The sequence below is a fragment of the Manacus candei genome, unplaced genomic scaffold, assembly GCF_025592945.1.
Source record: "Manacus candei isolate 608988 ecotype Guabito, Panama unplaced genomic scaffold, ASM2559294v1 h1tg000069l, whole genome shotgun sequence".
NCBI classification, from domain to species: domain Eukaryota; kingdom Metazoa; phylum Chordata; class Aves; order Passeriformes; family Pipridae; genus Manacus; species Manacus candei.
Window position 1 is genome coordinate 3,647,096 of NW_026138117.1, and position 21,302 is coordinate 3,668,397.

The following is a 21,302-nucleotide window of genomic DNA, read 5'->3' on the forward strand; positions in this document are numbered from 1 at the left end:
AGGCAAATTTATGAATTCTTTCTTCCTACCAAGTTATTCATCCATCCTGAACAGCCACTGCTGTTCAACTGGAGCATCAGTCTGAAATGAGAGAAGACTAAGCACTCCCAAACTTCCAAAGTTGTGTTAAGGTGCAAACACTATAACAACCCATAATGGAGGAGACCTGGGGGGTGAAGTGTTTTAAAAATATGGGAAGCTTAAATCTTTAGTGTTCCAGCTTTGCTTGCTGGATTTAAAAAAAAAAAAAAAAAAAAAAGAAGGGAAGGGAAGGGAAGGGAAGGGAAGGGAAGGGAAGGGAAGGGAAGGGAAGGGAAGGGAAGGGAAGGGAAGGGAAGGGAAGGGAAGGGAAGGGAAGGGAAGGGAAGGGAAGGGAAGGGAAGGGAAGGGAAGGGAAGGGAAGGGAAGGGAAGGGAAGGGAAGGGAAGGGAAGGGAAGGGAAGGGAAGGGAAGGGAAGGGAAGGGAAGGGAAGGGAAGGGAAGGGAAGGGAGTTTTCCTATCCTCTCCCTATGAGTAGGTAAAATGGTGTGTGCATGACAATACAGAATGTTTTCCGATCTCACAGAGATTTCATACTCATGCAAATTCAGATTTCATCACAGTTTTACATACGTAAGCTGAACCAAATTAATGGTTCAGTGGCTGAGCTAGTTTGCAAAATACAGTTTCTGGTTTGTACTGTTGTAAACTTATTTTACACACAAAACTGCGAGATGTGGAGTTTGTGTATTAATGTGTGACTTATGCAGCACCTGCTGTAGTGCTAATACTCAACAAGGAAAGGGACATTGAAAATTTCATTAAAATATGATTGTAGATACGAATTCTTAGTAGCCAAAAAATGCTGCATTTAGGTAATCTGTATTCAGTCTTTTCTGTGCCTACATTATGAAATTATCTTCTGATATATGTTATGCTGCTGCTTTTCCACACACAGCTGTGTCTCAGTAAGACGTCAGGTGTGATGGTACCATGCTTTACTAATAGGTAAATTTTTGTTCCACTTTAACAAGAGGTGGGAGAGAGAGCAAGTAATCTATCCAAGAAGTCTTTTGGGGAAGTAGGAACAGAGCTTGAACTCCAAACTCATAGAATCATAGAATCGGTCAGGTGGAAAAAGACCTTTAAGATCATCAAGTCCATGTTTCTTTACCCTCACCCTCACATCACTGTCATTTTATTCTCTGTGGAGATTCTGTTGAGCTGCAAATGCCTCTGCCATAAGCTCAGAGGTGATGAACATTTACATTTATTCATCTCCTTCTGAAGGCAGAGGCTTTTAAATGCATTTGTACTATTACATAAACATGAACCTGGTAACTGTGAATTTCATACTGTGCCAATATTGCTGATGGTAGCTGACGTCCAGTGGCTGGGTAAAGAGCAGTCAGATACAGTTAGTACTGAAGAGATCGTCCAAGCAAAAGGAAATCACATTAAGAATTAAGGATTTTGATTGCCAGCTCATTTTCCACTTGCCTACTTCATGGTACCTCTCTTCTACAATTAAAAGAAAAATTTTCTGGGAAATTCTGATAACTAGACTTCACACTTTGGACATCATCACTGTGAGCAAAACACACTGTGAAGATGTCTCCTTTAACTTATCTTGGGGTAACTTGGTGGATGGTCCACTGGCGGCTGGGAATCTGCAGTTAAAGGGAAGTCTGAACTAGGTCCTCAGCAAGGGTAGGTTTCTGAAGGTCTTCTTCTTCTGAAGGTCTCTTTCACTGTTTCCTAGCAAAACTAAATATAGGTTCAGACAGCACAGGGAAAGAATCGAAGGTAACTTGCACAGGCTAAAATAAGGTATTTTAGAAGGGTCTGTCAAAATCCAGCACATTGCCTCACCAGTAGAAGTTTTGAGAGAGATTGTGGCTCCTGTATAACTCTTAATTACTTTATGCAGAATTGTTATGAACTATAAGGATTTTCTAGCTCCACCCACTGCAAATGCTCAAATACCTGATTGATGGACATTTAAGACTCTAGTATATTTTCCAAAGATATGGAGATTTGTAAAACCTGAGCTAAAATCTGCAAAACCAATGCAGATCTAACCTTATGACTGCCAAGACACACAAACTACAACTTTAAACTCCAGACTTCTGGCACATGCTCCCTGCCAAAGAGTGGGCTGGTTGCACATTAGTCTTTGCATCACTGCCTTTGTCTCACCTCTCCTCTTGTCTAACCCAGCCTGCCTCTTCGTCACCAATCCTCCTTCCCACAGGAAGATGAGGTTGTGCAGGACGTGGTTCAATCCACTTTGTTAGAACCAGATATTAAGGAGTCAGAACCAGATACCAGACTATTGGCTAAAATATAACTCTGGGGCATGTAGCTCCCTCCTATTCTTACCCTGTCACCCAGCAGATGTCTGATCAGTGGGTGTCTCTTCCTTCCACTGCTGACTGAAGGGCAGATGTGGGCATCTTTTGCAGACCAAACTGCAATAGAGCATTTGCTGCCACATCCCTTCACTTTATGCTCTGTTTCTGATGGGGGTCAAAAGCCTGAAAAAAGCCACATTATGACAAGAGCTCTGCAGATGGAGGAGCAAGAGGAAAGCTTCCTGTGCTTTCTTGCACTGACCTGATCTCTTTCTTTATAGAGGGGGAGCACTAGGATGAACTTGGTCCACATGAAGGGAAGAAGAAACAGATTCATGAGCACCTTGATGAAGCATGATCCTGCAGCATGTATCCTTCTAATCATGTCTGCTCATCAACTTACCTAGTCTAAATTTCACCCTGAACAGCATATTCACTGTGCATATCATTCCATACCACAGCAGGACCATGGACCAGCAGACTCAAATCCAGTCCAGGGAGGATGAGAGCTGTTATTTGAACCCAAGGTGTATGCCAAAGTGATTCTTTCAGCTGCTGATTTGAGGTAGTGGAGAGGGAAAATGAGTAAGTGAATTATATCTTTAAACCCCCTTGCTCAACTTACCTATGGTACGTATCATTAACTTGTATCCCTCCAAGACACAGCAAGTGTTAAAACAATCCCTGTGAGCCTGTGAACTGCAGAACTGAAAATAACTATCAAAGCCACTCTCTATTTAAACTAGCAGAGCTCTTGCTCTGCTGTAATGAAAAGATCTCATGCTTTGCCCTATCACAGCAGGGATCCAGGCTGTATTAAGTCATTCTCGCTGGCCTTAAAGGCTTTAGTGATGTTTCTTTCATTTGAGCGTTATCTTTCTGCCAATTTACAATCCCATCTCCTCCCCAAAAAGCAAACCTGTAGTTATCCAAGCAGTAGTGGAGGATATGTGGCAAGGAAAACAGATAGGACAGGACCAGTCTTCACAGCATTTAGAGATAATGAGTGCAATTTTCCAGGTCTTAGGACTTTTTAGACCGTGGCTTTAGGAAAAGGAGAAATGAACCTTAAACAGGAGCCCTAACTGTACAGCTGGAATAGCATGAAAGTAGCAACAAGCTGCACTGCTGCAGCTTCAACAGGCAACAAAAATCATAGTAATAACATAAGAGCCTTGGGACTATCAGACAGCTCCCTCCCCCAGGAAGGACATTGAGGACATACATTTTATAATGAAGCAGTGTATTTCTTTCTTCACCAATTCAAAAGAAGCTTTAGATTCCCATCTCCACATGCAGACTAGGTGTTCAGCCTCCTATAAATTGCCTCCAGATTACTCTCCTGGCAAACAATGGGAAAACAGCAGTTTAAGAACAATGTGTTGACATTGTATTTTATTCCCAAAAAGTACTTTTCATTATGATAGCTCTTAGAGTGATCCCACGTGCTGTGCAGCCACGTGGGCAAATGCTAATTCCACCCACCAAACGTGCAGGTAATGAGAGTGAATGGGATAGGGGTCAGGGGCAGACTCCAATCAAAGCCATTAAGTACTGCTGGCAGATGGAGCACACTTAGCAGTTGATAAACCCTTTCTGAGGCTTGTACCGTGCGGGTGATGAAGAGTTTGATAACTGCAACAGCTGTATCAGTAGCATATTGCATGTCATGCATAATACTGCTGTTATTCCCATCCTGAGAGAAACAGAGCTGTAACAAATGACAAGGTTGACATATGCAGAATCATTTGGTTTTTAAGGTGATTACAGGCTACAGAGCTAGGCACATGTGTACTGACATGTTCCAAGGACGACTCCTGTTTATGGATAATTGAACCTTGAAACCATCAAGGGCTGAGTGTTGTCCCTGACCACCAGAGCTGAAGGGGGAAAAATGCAAGGACAAACCAAAGAGTATTACAACGGGCTTAAGTGAAGTGGACTTGTGTGGAAAGCCATGGCTTTCCTCCCTGTCTCTCCCATGCTGCAGGATGTGTCTCCTCTTCCCTCTGAATTTAGGTGAGGTTGCCAGGTGCAAGAGTATGAGCCCAGAGCTGGCCTTGTTCCCCAGGGAGCACAACTGGGATGGTATGTGGTTCTTGGAAGGAACACATCTCACCACCTTTGTGCAGAGTGTAGCTGCAGCCTGGCCCTCAGGCTGTGCTTACCATTGTGTCCATCTTGTTTCATTAGAACCTGTTTACATTTTTAATACTGTATCTTCTGCTAATTACAGCCCAACAATACTAACCCAGTGTGCAAACAAGGCCATCATCTAAGTATTGTTTTGTGTAACCAGAATGCTGGGGTTGCAAACATTTGCATAATGTTTAATTATTTAGTCAAAACATAAAATTTGTCTTCCTCTCAAAAGCATTTTTGTGAAATGTCTCAATAAATAAACACCACTATGTTTATTAATAGCAGGGAAGATTCATAAAATGTATTAGTCAGAAAAAAGCAAATAACTGCATCTTGCTAGAGTAATCAAAATATGCCACTCCAAAATAAGTCCCCAAGCATGGCAAACACCAGCATGAACTTCTTTGTGCAACAAAGCAGAAGACAATTAAAAGCGTAACAGTTCAGCAGCTGTACCTTGGAGGGGTCAGGAAGCCAGAATTCAATGGCTTCATTCACTCATTAATCAATATATAACATTTTGAGAATACTGACTCAATTATATTGAGTCAGCTGAAGTGAGCCTTGTAACTATAAAAGGTAAAATTTGGGGTCAGCTGGAGGGCCATGCATGGTGCCTCAGCCTGAAGAAGGCGTCTGCAGGCTCCTGCTCCAACATGCTGCCCATTGGAAGGTGTCAGGGCCATGCCCCAGGTGACAGGCCCATGTTTGCACCCCTAACGTGGGACCCGGGAGCAGAGGTGCTTCTTCATGGAGTTCCTCTAGGCAGTACTTAACAGGCTGAATAAAGCAAAACAGGATCTAGTAAAGTAGCCAGAGGTGCATAATAAAAACATCTGCCTTGATGGCATAGGAAAGGGGTTCCTTCTGCAGCATTTCTGCACCATTGCTTGCTGATAGGGAAGAAGGGCTGGCTCTGACTTCAGTTGTTTTGGTGTGTAAATAGAAAAATTCCCCTAAAATAAATTGTCAGAGTCAGGGCTGAAGTTGCTGAATGTGTCAGGGCTGGTGTCCCAGCACCACTCAAGACCAAGAAGTTCTTTCAAGCAAGTAAAACTCACAGGCTGCAGAGGAAGAGACAGACATTGGACTCCAGTTTGACCAAAACAGTTTCTGTACCCAAGTATAAAAGCTCCAAATTGTACTGGGTTGTTTGAAGGGAAGGCAGAATTCAGGACCTGAAATTGCTTCTTAATTAAAGCAGCAATTGCCCACTAAATTAGGAGGAAGTATGTCTTACGTCTCATGTCCTGGGAACAAGCATTCACGTCTAAAATCAAATATTTTAGTAATTTGAAATTATGAGCTTGCATGTCAGAGAAGCATAAAATTAAAGGGTTATTTCATTTTATTTAGACAAGATGGAGGTTTTTATTATCTCTTTTAAATTTGACTTTATACTTCAGTTGTATTTCAATAATGTTATGCAAGAAATTAGCCTCATATCCCTCTGCCCTCTCTGAAACTTGTCTGTTACTTGCTAACAAGAATTCCAAATTACTCAAGCCAATTTCTGAGACATGCATATAGTTAAGAGAATCTCTTTTTTTCCATCAATTATGTAAAAGCTGCTGAGGAAACCAACTCTTCTCCTCCGATATCCTTGGTGTAACTTCCAAGACTCAGTCTGAGTGTTACTGTTCTGTGGCTCTGTGCCAGGGTCATGTCACACAGGAGCTGGAGAGGGGATGGCTTACTTTGGTAGATGGGTTTGGGGAGGTGTTTGAGCAACGGAGTAAAGCAAATGGGGAAAACAGCATAAGTCTACCAGCTTAAATAACCACCCTCTGCTTTCCCCGCATGAAAACCTAAGCCCACATAAACAGGCTCTGACAGCCAACGCTGTGTTTTTGCTAAGCCAAAGCAAAACCCTCCTTCCCATCCTGCTTTAGGGAAGTAGGTCACAGTAAAATCTGCCTCTCCAATCTCTTGTCCATGATCACAAGGTAAGATAAATTATACCCTCATATTAACTGGGGAAACTGTGGCTTGAAAAGGCAATTCAGAGGCTCAGTGTCTCTCTGGAGAGCAGCTGACAGCACCATCCACCATCAGAAGTGCCTTGCAACCCACTGCCCTGGGCTGCTCATGCTCTGCACTCCACTGACCAACCGAGTTCAGTAGCTGGCTCTGATGGTGGGGAAATACAGGCACCCCTGGGTGGCAGGTGGCTCTCTGCAGGCTGCTTCAGCACACCTGGAAAACAGAGAATCACAGAGGAGGAAGCAGCAAAGAATTCCCTGTTGGGGTGGAAAGGTTCCTTCCATTATCTCTAGCTTCAACTTCTTTTCTTTGCATTGCTTCCGTTTCCTTGTGAGACTGTAACACTGCCATACTCAGGCTGTGCCCACCACAGTGCTGTGCTGCATAAAAGCAGGGGCAGCACATCCGGTGTCGTGAGCATGTCCTGTGAGCGCTGGAGCTGGATTTACTGCACCATTGAACCACCCAGGGGTCTGAAGGAGCATATGAGCAAGCTTTGCAGTGCTACAAGGTTGGGGCACAGGAAGTGACTCATGACACTACTCCTCTTACTTGGGAGTCTTCTCTGGTTCAAAATGAAGGCATGAACCAAACTACAGGCTTCATTAGGCAAAAAGCAATCCCTTCTGTGCACTTGAGGTGACTGCTGTAGGAAGAGGCAAAGGAGTTAAAAGAAAGCGAGTCTTGTCTAAAGGAGTGGCTGGATGGGGAAGATGATGTCTGTTTTGCCTGGACAGGCTCAGGACCTTATTCTGCTGCCTTGTCTGCAGGCAACCTGCCCATCAAAATTATCTCCGGTGCTGAGTGCAGTGAGGACGAGCCAACAGCTTATTAAATAGGAGTCTGTGTTATTTCTGCTGAGAAAGGTGGCTTTTATTTTCCTGAAGGGTTATTAACTGAATTCTTCTCTTGTCATAACTCCACTTGTTTTTCTCTGCGTTTTCCAGACCATTCTCCTTGGTTCTTCATTGTAGGCAATGGTTTGCAGGGGTTTACTGGTAGTCTTGTTAAATTTGGGGCAGTGGGAATAAAAATAATATGAAAATCAGGTTTCTTTGTGAGACATGATCACCAGAGCATGACTTTGGGACAAACTCGGCTCTGCAGTTCAGCGACTTCCAGTTTCTGATACAGTGTTGAAATCTTTACAGCAGCTTGGGCTGCCACTTGCACAAACAGTCCTGTGACTGGAGTTGGAGCCCAGAGATATGTAACTACTGTTGCCTCATCTCAACATGGTCTGGTACCAACTGCTGGTTGGGGAGGGCAGCACAGATGGTGGTTTGCAAGAGGAGGGGCTTGCTGGGTTTTTCTGCCTTCTCAGCATCACTGAAGGCACCATAGTTTTCCGTGGCCTGGCCCAAGAGCAGCATGAGTGACCCGTTTGCTTTGTCATCTCAGAGCTGCCAGCACGGGTGACAAGTGACAGTGTGGAAGGCATGCACTGATAATCATTGCAGGACTCATTGGTGCAAAGTGCCCTTTTTTAGTGGACAGTGAACAGAGAATTCTTTCTTTTTTCCTTCTTTTTAATTAGAAGTTTCTCAGGAAGAGCTGACTCTCAAAGGCAGGGTAGTAATTTATGTGTCAATTCTAAACTTGAGAAATCAAACCATATTTGGGGAAAAAAGGGAACTACTTGCAACCATTAGTTAAGATACCACAATATCTGGCTCAGCATCCTTGAATAGACATCAGTAGAATTATGAACCTAAAACATATACCATTTCATACTTATTTGTATAAGTAAACACACAAAGCAAAAAGAAATCAACAATAAAAGTACTCAATGTGAAGGTGTGTGAGATGGAAGGAAGAAAAATTACTCTCTATCACTTTGCTTCAGTAATATCTTACATTCTCTTAGTTGCATTCCTAACAGTTTTAAGAACTGTTTGGGATCAGAGAGTGATTTGGTATCCTGGAGAGGGAAATAGTTCAACATTGCCCTGAACGATCTCCATTTAAGCTGCCATAGGTGAGCTAGAGTGGTTTTCTTCTGGGAATACAGCCAGTGTAAATAGAGAGTTGGAATCTGCAGCAAAGGTGCTGCAGGATACTGCAAAGGAAGAAGATGTGAATAGTCTGTGAATACGTGTACCATCAGTCCCCAGCTTCAAAGTGTAACATGATGCTGGGAATTATTTGGGACTAATAGTCCATAAAAAATCTTTATGTGATATTATTTTGTGAAGTCAGACAATAAATGATCCCACAGTATAAAACCTCCATGATTCCTGTCACTTACTGAGCATCTTGGCAAACACTGAATGTGAGCCTGAGACCTGTGCCCACTTGGAACTGAAATGCCTTCTCCTACAAGAGTTAATCCCATGTAGCCACATTGTGCAGGATCACACAGGGCTACATTTCCCCCTAGGGTTTTTAATGATGAGCAGCACTACCCAGTGTTCACAAATGGATTTTTTTTTTTTTTGACTCTGTAACAGTACAAAATTATCTTCTAAACACAAACACAAAATCCTGTAATTAAACTTTTGTTACCCACAGCAAAGTGCTCATCATGTATACCAAGCAAACATTTTGGCAAGTTTATTGTGCTCCTCGAGACTAAGAGGGAATTAATGGCATTGCAAAATTACAGCAAGCTGCTTCTTATGCTGCTGCTGGATATTTTCACAGGCAACAAAATTCATTTTGAAAAAATGCAACAGATTTAGTAAACATTTTTACTGTCAAAGGCACCGAAGTGCAAAACACCATATCAAAGTAAAGGCCAGGGGGATATTTGGCCTTAAAAAATTATTGCATATCGCTGTCTATTAAAAATTATTTAGTATCAATTTTTCATTTAAAATTACTAAACATTAGGAGGTAGCTGGTTAGGATAATCCAACAAGTAAACTGCATAAGTCATGAAATTTAGAGGGTTTGCACTGAAAGATGGCTGATAGACAATTTCATTTGCATTGTGTGAGGCCCTTCACCCCTGGGAAGACACCTTGCTTGTTAAACAGAAAGCCAAAGATGTCTCATGCAGCACTTCTGGGAGAGGAAACTTCTATTTTTCAAGTCCATTTTGTTGTTCTTTGACTGTAATTCCAGCTCTGTTAGTTTATGTGCATGAGTCATGAACAAAGGGTGAATTTTTACATTTTATTTTCATTAGATGTCATATTCCAACGGTATATATCGCAGCTGCATGAGCAAAATGGACCAGCTGAGTCAGTTATATTGCTTCGCCACTGGAAAAGTACAGTGACGTCCTCAGGAAAGCTGATCAGATCTGAAAGGCTTTTCTGGTGGTACTGAATGTGAAACAAAAATCACTGTTCATACAGAGGAGAGAACTACATTTGTGTTTCCATCTTTCCATTTTCACAAATGAGCCATTTGACCAAAGAAGAATACATGGGCTCTAAAACTATTTCCTGTCTACCTGTTGACAAGACACCTAGAGCGAGTCCTACCTGCATGACCCTTTCACTTAGAAATCTGGGTACAAACCAACGCCGTGAGAAATAAAAATTCACCTGGCCATCATATCAGAGGTTTAAGTAGGCAAGTGTCTTTGCTTGCACAAAGGCAAGGCACATTGGCAGTGCTAAGAGAACATGAAGAAGACCAGTGACATTGCCTGCCAAAGACACAATATCCCAAGCCAAGGCCCCACTTTTTGTGTTGAGCAGCATTTGATGGGTTTTGTCTTCCACTTGTTTGCCTATCTGCATTCTGAAGTCAATTAAACCTATGGTGTCTACAACCTCCTGTGGCAATCTGTTCCAATGTAACTCTGCATTGTGTGAAAAGAAGCACATCATGTTACTGCTCCTCTGAAGCACATTTTGAGACACTTGAACTGGTCTGTAATTATGGCAGAATTGGTCAAGATCCTGAGTTTGTTTCCGGTAGGCCTGAGCAGCCTGTGGGGCTGCAGTCCGTTCCCCTGAAGGTCGGATGATGGTCATGAGCTTGAAGGAATCCACAATGCTGGCTGTCACCACTCACAGCAGTCATTCTCACCCACTTGGCACTGAAAACATGGAAGTGAGAAACCCTAAGGCAGCAATACTTGGACCTCATCACAGTCAATGGCAAAACTGTCCAGCCGATGGTTCCTGCCTCAGCATGCTCTCAAATCTAGATCCCAAATGGCACAGGAGGTGTAGGGCAGGTGTGGCACAGGGCTGTGCTCCATGAAGAGCTGGTCGTCCATTCACCTCCTCTCCTTGACATGTCTGCAAGGGAGTTGGACACGGGACTTGTTCCCCTTGACATAGTGCAGGGCTTACCACGATACCTCTGCCTTTCACCTACATTATTGCTGAGCATCTGTCTATGAAAATAGGAGACAGTCCAAGAGATTTGTACTCTTCCCCATACACTGCACAGGTTGTGCTCCAGGAATTCAGTTGTGATTCAACACAGTTTTAACTGTTTTAAACAGGGAGGGAATTGTAAGGAGACAGACCGTACCTTTAACTACATTTCCTGGAAACAATGTGCTCTTTTCATGGGGTGACAATAACTAGAGAATACAAATTTGGTCTTTTTTAATATAGTATATTCCTTTAATACAGAAACTATTTGGTTTTTTTCAAGATTGCTACAAAAGGTAACACCATATCTTAAAATTATACTTTATGCTAATTAGTTATTTATTACAGAAAGGGTGTTTTGGAAGGACAGGGAGTTAAAGATGGTTTTTATTGTATCTGAAAAATGTGCCTTTTTCCACTGTAGGTCCTAGAGTATGATTTGAATACCACAAAAAAAATCCAAAAGTCACTTGAAATAAAGGATGCTTGCTCGTGGGGGAGCAGTGTGGAAGTTTTTGCAGAACCAAACTTCAGATAGTTGAGCCCAAGGTTGCACGTCCTGTAATTAACTTCCTATTTGTAATTAAATTACTATTTCTGGTGTGGATCTGTTTAACAGAGAGCTGTCTTGCGGCTTCTGATTTCAGTGGGTATCCCACACTGCTTTCTGTGATCTGCAGGAAGGAGAAAACCCTGGGACAGCTGGCAGAAACCTGTTTGGGTGGGGACCACTGACAGCTGCTGTGATGGGCTGGAGCAGGTCTGTGCAGATGCCCCATCAGGCCTCCAGCAGCCGTGCAGGCGGATTTCGGCAGTGATGCAGGCTGACTGTCTGTGTCCAAAGGCCTTGACAAACAGAAAATTTGTTTTCCCTTCTGGTATTTTCAATGATGAAAGACAACCTGACTGAAAACCTTTAGCAGTGTGCTGGATATTCACATGCTCAACTCTCTGTTTCTTTATTCATTACAAAATGTTGTTGTCATTACCAAGAGGCTTGGGTTTTCCTCCCCATCTCTGAGGAGAAGACAAGGTTTTGAAATTGCAAATCCTATATTTCCTAAAGTCTGCCCACATTTTTCCAAAAAGAACATTAATGTGACAAGAAGAACAAAATTACTGATACAAACATAAAGCCAGGGAGTACAGTACTAATACAGGAGTATTCACCCATGAAATGCTTGCCTTAGCAGTGGGGCATCACAGGGTTTGTCCTTTGCTTATTTAACTCACAGGGAGGTCTTAAAATATGTTCAGAGTGACTTTGGTCAATCGGCAACAAATTATTTATATTGTCAATCTCGTTAGACAAGTGGAAGTGAAGAGCCTAAGAGACTTCATGGGTGGGAGTCCCAAACTGGTGGGGGAGATTCAGGTCAATGAGCATGAGAATGTTATATAAAGGTAGTCAAGTACAGACGTTCTATCTGTATGTTACTGATTTTTATTGAGAAGAATTAAGATTATGTAGGGGATGTTATGTGAAGCTGACACTATGATGAAATTCACAGTTTTTCCAAGCATTTCAGTTTGGACTTTAGTTCAAGGATTTTCAGTTCTTAATTAAATTCATATTGTCCATTGCTACTAATACCATCCTCCTAACTGATTACAAAGCTTTCACAAAAAGGAAAGCCAGTTACAACCAGATAAATTCATGTAGGAAAGCAACTGTGAATGCACTGCTGAGCTTCCAACTGCAGTTCAGTTTCCTTACTGCTCACTTGCTTGCAAACATTGTGCAACCAAGGTTGCTCAGAGAAGGAGACGAGGAATTTTTATTCGTGGTCACGCATAAATGTGGGTATTTGTGCCTCCTGAAATGTAACCCAACCCCAGAAACTGCACCATCGGCTCAGCCAGGCAAACACACCGCTCAGGCAACACGTTTTAATGGAGCACTCGCTAGCAGCTATTGGTGAATACCACCATGGGCCTAACAGCTTTGGTAGGAAGTGTGTCAGGCGATTCCGGTGAAACACATCCACAGAATCGGGCTGTTAGTGCACAATTTGTAAATGTAAACAGAGAAACCCATAAGAAATGGAATTTTCCCGCCACAACAGAAGTTCAGCAAAGTTTAACAAAGATCCTGTTTTGATGCAAACATAATTAAAAGCAGAAAATGCAGGAAATACGTAAGGCAAAAGTTTTATTTTCCAAAGTATAAGTACGTCCTTAGCATAACCGAAGTAATCCATTGCCATTGCAATCCCGATTGCTAAAAAGTTGAAGGTAAACTTTTTGACTGCACCTATTGCACACTTTCTCCACAGTTGTATAATAAAATCCTTCTTCCTTATCAAGAGATTCTTCACTGTGATTAGCTGGTATGTAGAAGTTCAGTTAAGTAGTTGACTTAATTATGAAAGATGCTATTTGTTTGCATCATTCTATTTTATAATCTGCGGCATATCACTCCAAGCTTGAGATTTCTTTTTGGCCAGTTCCATCCACGATGGCTCATCTGGAGCAGCATTGCTAGCTTTCTTCAAGTGGCCTATTTCCTCCTTATCCACCAGTGCAGGTGATGGAGCTACTGTGAATAAAACACATGGGCATTTTACACTTGCTTGCTGTGCAGCTAAACACCCGAGCTCTTTTACTAAATACTTTCTATGCATTGCCCTATGGTAGAATATCTTTACATTTCACATGGAAGCTTCTTCTGCAATAAGTTATTGAGGAAATTACCATTTTGTACTCTAAGTAATACAGTGTTTTTCTTATCACTAATATCTTTTGATCCCTAAAGTTACCAAAACACAACATGATGACCTGGATTCCTTGCTGGGCCCTGTGTTAACGCCCAGGCCAAAGAATAGAGAGTCTTTTCATTAGCAAAAGCATTCACTTGCAAATTCCTTCTTTACCCAGCATCCAACTCACAGGAATTTTATACCTTTCTGCCTTCTTTCAAATTTTAATTTACCAAAGAGATGTACAAAGTTATTGTAGGAGGACTAATGGTCAGACAGTTTGTTATCACATCATTTCAGCTCGCTGAGGAAGTCACATTAAAATTGAATGCTATTGAAAATATTTTTGCTTACATTTTACAGTGGGATGGTGCCTTTGGGTCCTCATCCAGTAAAATGGCCCAGCATTCTCAATTCACCTTACTCGAGTTTTGGCTACTCCTTGTTACTCTTTTGTTTGTAATCAAACTGGTCAAAAGAATATGCCACCCAATAAAACCCCAGATGTTAGAGCTGAGAAAACTCTCTGAGTTTTCATCTGGCTGATGTAGGGCTGAGGAGGAGATTAGGATCTAGCTCCTACTCCTTTTGCAGCACACTCAAGCACACTTTTCTGACAAGGCTGTGAGATAACAGCTGACATTTTAAGCATTTTGTTTCCTACCAGGGACATAATGTGAAAGTGAATTGGTTCTCAGCAGAGGCTCCTTCTCTTCAGACTTTGTGTCTTTCCTCTGCTCCTCAGAAGCGCTTTTAGCTGCCAAGTAGGATGTTTTGCTCCGTTGTTGCTTCGCTGACCCCTAGGCACAGAGAGGGATAAAATCTAAGTAATGCAGGGAGAATGAGTCCAGTTTGGAAGAACACAAGCTAATGGAGTGGATGTGGTGCTGGCCACATTTCAACACACATCGGTCCCAGTCCTCTCCCTTGGGCTGATACCTGTTCAGAACGTTCCAGTGGTTTCACATAAACGTCCATGATACTCAACTTTACAAATTAAAACTATCCATCTGTATCTCTTATTCATAATGGTATCTATGAGTAAGTAATTATAGTCTTCAATGCAAAATGTATTTCAAGTCCTTTACACATCTCTGCTAGCATATATAGGATTTGGAAACACTCTCGTTCTCTCATGTTTCCCTTCCACCTCCCAGATTTTGTGGGTAAGGGCACTGTATTTTGGGACAGTTGATGGTAAATGGATTTTTCACAAAAAAGAAATCAAACACATCCTCCCATAGATTTTCTTGCCAGTATCAAAAACTATCCTGAAATGATAGTGCCTGGTGCCATGTGGGAGAAAGAGAAAGTGGGAGTAGCACAGTGGCACCAAGCCTCATATGCTGCAGTCAGGAGCATCTTGGCATGTTTCTCTGTTAGCTGCTATAGAGAAATAAAATGCACAGCATGAATTTAGAAATCATTGCCAGATAAAATCTAGAGTTTCTAGTTCTGACATAGAAACTGTATTTTGGGTTCATTTAAGCCCTTGTCTAAGTGCTGTGACCATGTTAGGCATTACTGCAGTTCATAAGCTTGCCTAGACATCTTATTAGGTATTATTTCTTGTTAATCTAACCATTGCTATTTTTCATCATCTAGAAATCTCTTATTCTGGGATATGAGACAGCTGCTTGGGTTTCTAACAGTGAAGCAAGAAATGTGAAGCAAGAAAGTAGGCCATTTGCACTGGGAATGCTATACTGGTATAGGACACACATGTTCCTGTATCAGTGCAGGGTTCTTCTTGTGCAGGGTGCAAAACAGGCAGCACTTACATGCTGCTGCTCCGTGAGATAGTCCAGTACTAGGCAAGCCTTATTAGTGTTCTGGATTCATGCCAAGCACTTCTGCTGGCACAGCTCTGTCATCTGGGAAGATTGCTTCCTACAGGTATCACCCTCTTTTGCATGGGACCTTTGAAAAAGCAGTGTCAGCCCATATTCCATGGCACCACATGTGCTTCTGAATTATCCATATACAGGGAACCAGAATTTATATCTTGGCACTCTCCACAAATACAAAAGTTATTTTCATCCTATTTCAATTCTCAAGGCTCTAAAAATTGTTACCTAGGAGCTTCTGGGAACGAGCTCTTCATTCAGTGTTAAATCAGTCAGGAGGAGGTTCAATGAAATGCTGTGCTTAGAAGGATAGTTAAAGAGAACATATTTCCTCTGCTTTGAGAAGGATCAGAGACTACAGTTTAGCACCTCATTTGCAATATTTTAGCATCCAATACACGTCAGATCTGGTAGGTATGCCAAGAAATGTTACACACTTCACATAGTTCCAGGATTTCCTGGAAATACACAATTACATATCTGAAAAATCAGAGAACTCTGAATCTGTAACATATTTCTGAGAGCACTGTCTTTGTTACTTACGGTTATACTCATTGAGTATCTGTAATCATTACGGCATGACTGCTAATATAGCAGTAGATTCAAAGAATACTATAGGAAGGTGATACAAAAGCATCACAAATTTTTACTATAAGTACCTCTGTTTGTTCCTTTTCTTTATTCTTTTTCTCTGTATCTGACTTCATATCTGGAGCCACAAGCTTTTCTCTGTCCTTCTCCTGCTGCATGCCCCTCTGCTTTTGCCTTGCAATGGAAATCCAGGCTGGTTCTGCTGGAATGCCAGGATCTCTTCCAGAGTCTCCAGTAGCCACAGGGGAAGGCACACTTTTCTCTGTTGACAAATTATTTATGTACATGGTTATAGGAAAAAGAGTTGTAATCAGCTTCAACTCACACTTGCTCAATACTCTGATTGGTCCAAGGACGTGAAAACAGCCTAGATAAACAGGAATTCTGTTTAGTTTGGTCTCCAGAGAGCACTTTTCCTGTGCTTGCTTGTTTAAGTTATCATTCTACTGGTGAAAAGCACTTTGCATCTTTGTTCAGCTGGAATCGCAGGGTCACTGCCCTCATGTGAGGGAGATGCTGAAACATGAATCAAACTTCACTAATCTACCCATTTCCCAAGGTCTCTCCTTCTCTTCCCTCTTCCATAACCTCTTAGAGACTAGCAGATGCTGATTCAGCGCTGGACACAGGTGGACTGTGGTGTTGCAAAGGCAACTTCTTCCCCACTGCGGCTGCCCTCAGCTCCTGCTCTTCTGGAGAAGAGGAGACTGAGGGAAGACCTCATTGCAGTCTACAACTTTCTCTGAGGGGAAGAGGAAGGGGCAGGCACTGATCTCTTCTCTGTGATGACCAGTGACTGGACCCAAGGGAATGGCCTGAAATTGTGTCAGGGGAGGTTTAGGTTGGATTTTAGGAAAAGGTTCTTCACCGAGAGGGGGGTTGGGCACTGGAACAGGCTCCCCAGGGAAGTGGTCACAGCACCAAGCCTGACATCCCTCCGTTTTGCACAGCATGTTACTCCAATTCTCTGCATCCCACCTAACTCTTTACATGACAACAGCTGCTCCTCCCATAATCTTTTTCCCATTGCCAGCTTTTTCTGCCTTTCAATGGCTCTCCTTGCTTCATTTCTGTCTCATTTTACAGGATAGTAGAGAATGAGGCTGGGAGAGATCTCAAGATGTCGTGTAGTCTATCCTTCAGCTGCAAGGCAAGATCAGCTGAAAGATCAATAACACATAAACTGTTTCCTCACAAATATTTATCTATCTAACTCTGCAAAGACAGGACAGGTCTCAGTCTCCCTAGGCAACCTATCCTATAGCATGGCTCTTTTTTTTCTACTATTTTTTTTTTGCCTATACAGTAAGTTAAATCTTCCTTGTTGCAATTTAAATCCTTAACTACTTCTCCTACACACTATGGACACGAGCAGATTACTCATAGACTCCTTGCGGCAGCCTGTTATACATTTGAAGACTAACACAATGTTTTCCCTATTTTTTTAACTATGTTGATTAAAAATATTCTCTAGATCGCTCTTGCTTTTATAGGAATTGTCCTAATTTGGTTCAAATCTTCTGCAAATACACTGCTCAAAACTGACACTTGAGATGAAATGGTGTTAGCATCAGCTGAAGTGGAAGGCCTATGCCACTTCATGGTTTCTTGAAATGGTTTCTTGTACGCATCAGTCAGTGCCCCTTAACTTCCACAGTTCTCCAAGATAACCACTAGCAGCTTAAGGACTGCTAGCCCATCTTCTCTGAGTATCCTAAGACAAACTTCTTCATAAGTTCACCCACAGAGTTGAATTGATGTGATATCTGTTACTGCATCTGCCATCACATTCCCTCCTTTGCTTGCAGGCCCTGCCCTTAAACTCACCTGCACCTTTTAAGGTGGTGAGCAATTTGGGCAGGACCAGGAAAACCAGGTGCTAAGCTCCATCAGTTCCCAAAGCACTACACGGTATGCAGGTCAGTGCCACTACTGAAGGTGATGTCTAGCGTTCCTTGGAGCTGAGAAGAGCTCTCTGGCTGTACACACCACCACACACAAACTATTTGACCATCTTTTCACCTTCCTTCGCCATTTGTAATGTCTTGGTCCTCAAAAACTCCAACGTCTTTACCCTGCAAGCCCTTTTCAATCCACTCATCAACTTTTCAATGATACTGGGAACCTGGTTTCTCCCTTGATGCTGCTAGTGATGTACAACTTAGTCATTGTTACTGCAAATCCCCCTTTGTGTTTTGTCCCATTTTCTCTGTCACACCACAGGAGTTTTCTGTAAACATCAACATTCTCCCTCCTCTGCTTCTACCACACAATCAATACCGACAAAATGACTGCTATGTCCAGGTTCTATTTACTGTTCTACATGTAATGGTCTTATTGCTACCTGTGCTTCCATTTCTCTGTCATCCTCATGAATTTAGGATTCATCTTGCTGTTATTTCAATGTGCACTGCCTGGCACAACAGGGTTCCTAGTCCTGCAGCGATATGTCTGGAGGCTGATATTACAACAATGTTTTTCATAAGGCAGATACTCTAACGAAGGCATCAAGCACCTTCAGTCTTTAGACAAATCTCTCTGATAAGACGCCAGACATCCTAGTCTTGCCAATCAGAAAGCAGCCAAATTAGGGGCAAGTATCATCCCATAAGAGATGGTATCAGAATGCCCCTGTGACAAAAGGGAACAAAAGCTCTTTAACATAATCTAAAAGATTTTATATGTATCTGTATGGGCCTGACTTAGGACAGCAGAGTAGTATCACCTATAGAGGATCAAGAGCTGATCTGCATCTGGGAAAGGCTTTCTTGTATCTTTGAGCAATTAGGTTCTGCCCTTGTTCTTGTGAGATTCTTTGCTGCAGAAAGCCAGAAAGGCAGGCAAAGCAGAGGAAATGCCTTATCTTCAGCAAAAAATCATCACATGCAACCCACGCAGGATTTGCTACCTCGTCTGTCAGCCAGAATTACTGTAAGTGGTAGAAGAGGCATATTCACTATTTATTATCTTTCCCATTGCCCAGAGGTGCTTTACATCCTCCCACCTCCAACTAGATGAGGTTTCTTGGCAGTATACATGCACCATTGTTCCAGCCAGAAGGATGAAAGGTGGTGAAGTAATCCAGGAGATAGCATGGCAGTTGATAGCACGAGTTGGCAGTTTAAGGTGACCTGAGACTGTCGTATGAAGCTCTTGGTACCCTAAGAGACACCAAGAGACAAAAAGCTTTCTCAGGAAATGACTGTTCTCAAGAGAAGTGCTGCTTGCACATCCTCCTCCATTCATAACAGCCTGATCACCTTGAACAAGCTCTTTTAGTCTTATCTCATCCAGTCATGGGATAGCCCCTGTGCTTTTATGATTCACCACGTGGCAAAACACAGTGTTTAAGGAATTGTGTAGCCAGAGTGGAACTAAAAGTACTCAAAAGGACAATTTTAGTTCCTGTTTCTGCTGCATGTCACATGCTCAGCAACAAGCACAGAAGCACCCAGCTGATCAATGCCACTTTTAGGGAGATAACACAGTACAAAATGCAAGCAGTGGCATCCTCTCTCGGAAGCTGTGCAAGTTCAACAGACCACAGTGTTTCACTTCTCCTCTGGCAAAGCAGGGCCGAGCCTCCTGTGTCTGCGTTACATTTGGGAGATTTTCTGAGTAAAACTACAATCTGAATCATATTCTTCAGTTTTTATTACAACGTTATTTTAAACAATGTGCTATTCAACTTGTTACTTAATAACTTCATAAGCTAATAAAGGACATAGCTGGCAGCAATTTTTCTCTCATTCACTCACTGTTTTAACCTCATGATTGCATCTTTCCCTGGTTTCCTTGGAGCTGGCTTGGCCTCAGGCTATTTTGAAAGAGAAAAGCCCCCTCCTCCCCTTGGGTTAAGTTACCAACAACGGAAAGATACCAGGTCAGAACTTGTCAAGCCACTCTGTGCATAATGTCACCAAATATTAAAACCAGAAATTAGTGTAGACTACTAAGGTCTTCTGCTGCCACTGGAAACCGTGCCCAGAGGCTGCTGAAGCTTCCCTTCACATCTTTCCCACAGCCACCAAACACACATGAACAGTCACAAAACCAGCTGCTCTGTTTGCATTCTTCACCACTTCAGTTCCCTCCTGCACATCAGAATCCCCCGAGCTCCCCTCCACTGGTCTGACAGCAGCAGGGCTGGCTGCCTCAGTAGTCTTCTAAAGGGGGAAATTCCCCTGCTGCAACCCCATTTAATGCAGGCATCTATTTCCCTCAGTATCTTATTGAAACAACTTACTTTTTTTTTTTTCCTCAGACTAAAGTTCTGGTCTTACAAAATTTCTTTTGCTTAAATATTGTGGAAATGAATGTGTGCACTTCTCATTGATAGTTAGATATTATCATGCAATATGTGTCAGATTGGTTGTGTGAAGAAGATGAAGATAAAACATTAATCTTTATGTGCAAAAGGAGATCTGTGACTGACTAGTTATTGTGCATCAGTTTATACACACACACAGAGAACGTGAAAGAGAAATACATACCTATTCCTGTCTACTGACAGACAGATATACTCTGTATTCAAATGTATCTCTGTGTGTGTGTTGCTTACATGGATAACCACAGCAAAGACATATTCAAACATTACCCTGAGATTGTCTTTTTTAGAGATGGCCTCAGATATGTACCCATTTTCTTTAAATCTAAAAGCCTCTGTACACAAAGATAATATAGCAGAGGCTCTTTATAACATTTAAATCTCATACCTGGAAAAGAACATTCTATATCTGCAAGTACTGCAAAGAGTGGTTAGTCTTGCTGTATATCTGTGCAGGGGAAAGGTCAGAGGCAGAATATTAGAGCCTTTTGAAAGTCAAACTATTAAAAACAAGCAAAGCTAGCTTGTGATTCCCTGAGTGTTTTAAAAGCAAACATGCTCAAAACTAATCCAAACAACTTTACACAGGGAGATAACACCCTCTGTATGCAAGTATCATTGTTTTATAACACTGCTTATGCATGCATATTTAATTCCACACTGTTTTATCTTTACTCATTTATAAAACACCAGTTATTTAAAGACGGGCTTTACAAATGCATATAGCATGTAGTATATCCTGGCCTACATATTTCCCTTTGTTTATTAAAGCACTACATGCATTTGTTTCAGTACACAGACCTGATTCCTTAATTTCAAAGCTATTCTAAAAGATTTGGCTAAGTATTTCTGTCACTTCCTTCTTCTCTAAGCTGCTCTGTGAGGTATTAGACTTTTGATTGGATCTATACCACAGATGCCAGGAGAGTCCTTTTTACACAAGAAACTACTGTTTGCATCAAAGTGTATCTCATGGCTGGAATACAGCCACGTTGCAAAACAGACTGACACAACTGAGAAAGCAAATTCTTTTGGAAAAAAAGAAAAAAATAGAAAGGAAAAGAAAAAGACAGCTTTGTTTTTAGCTGTAGCCAGGACA

At 42.0% G+C, this 21,302-nt stretch overlaps 1 protein-coding gene across 5 annotated transcripts in view; it reads right to left on the reverse strand.

Moving 5' to 3' along the window:
- Window positions 1-12,876: 12,876 nt before the first annotated feature.
- CRACDL (CRACD like) overlaps window positions 12,877-21,302 on the reverse strand; it is a 62,554-nt gene continuing 54,128 nt past the window's right edge. For 4 of the 5 annotated variants that reach the window (XM_051806811.1, XM_051806815.1, XM_051806813.1 and 1 more), the window contains 3 exons: window positions 15,945-16,138; window positions 14,103-14,238; window positions 12,877-13,278 (listed from right to left, as the gene is read on the reverse strand). In XM_051806811.1, the coding sequence (XP_051662771.1) occupies window positions 13,133-13,278; window positions 14,103-14,238; window positions 15,945-16,138 (476 nt within the window). In that variant the 3' untranslated portion in view covers window positions 12,877-13,132. The remainder of the gene's footprint in view (window positions 13,279-14,102; window positions 14,239-15,944; window positions 16,139-21,302) is intronic. The other variant, XM_051806816.1, reaches the window with a different exon arrangement.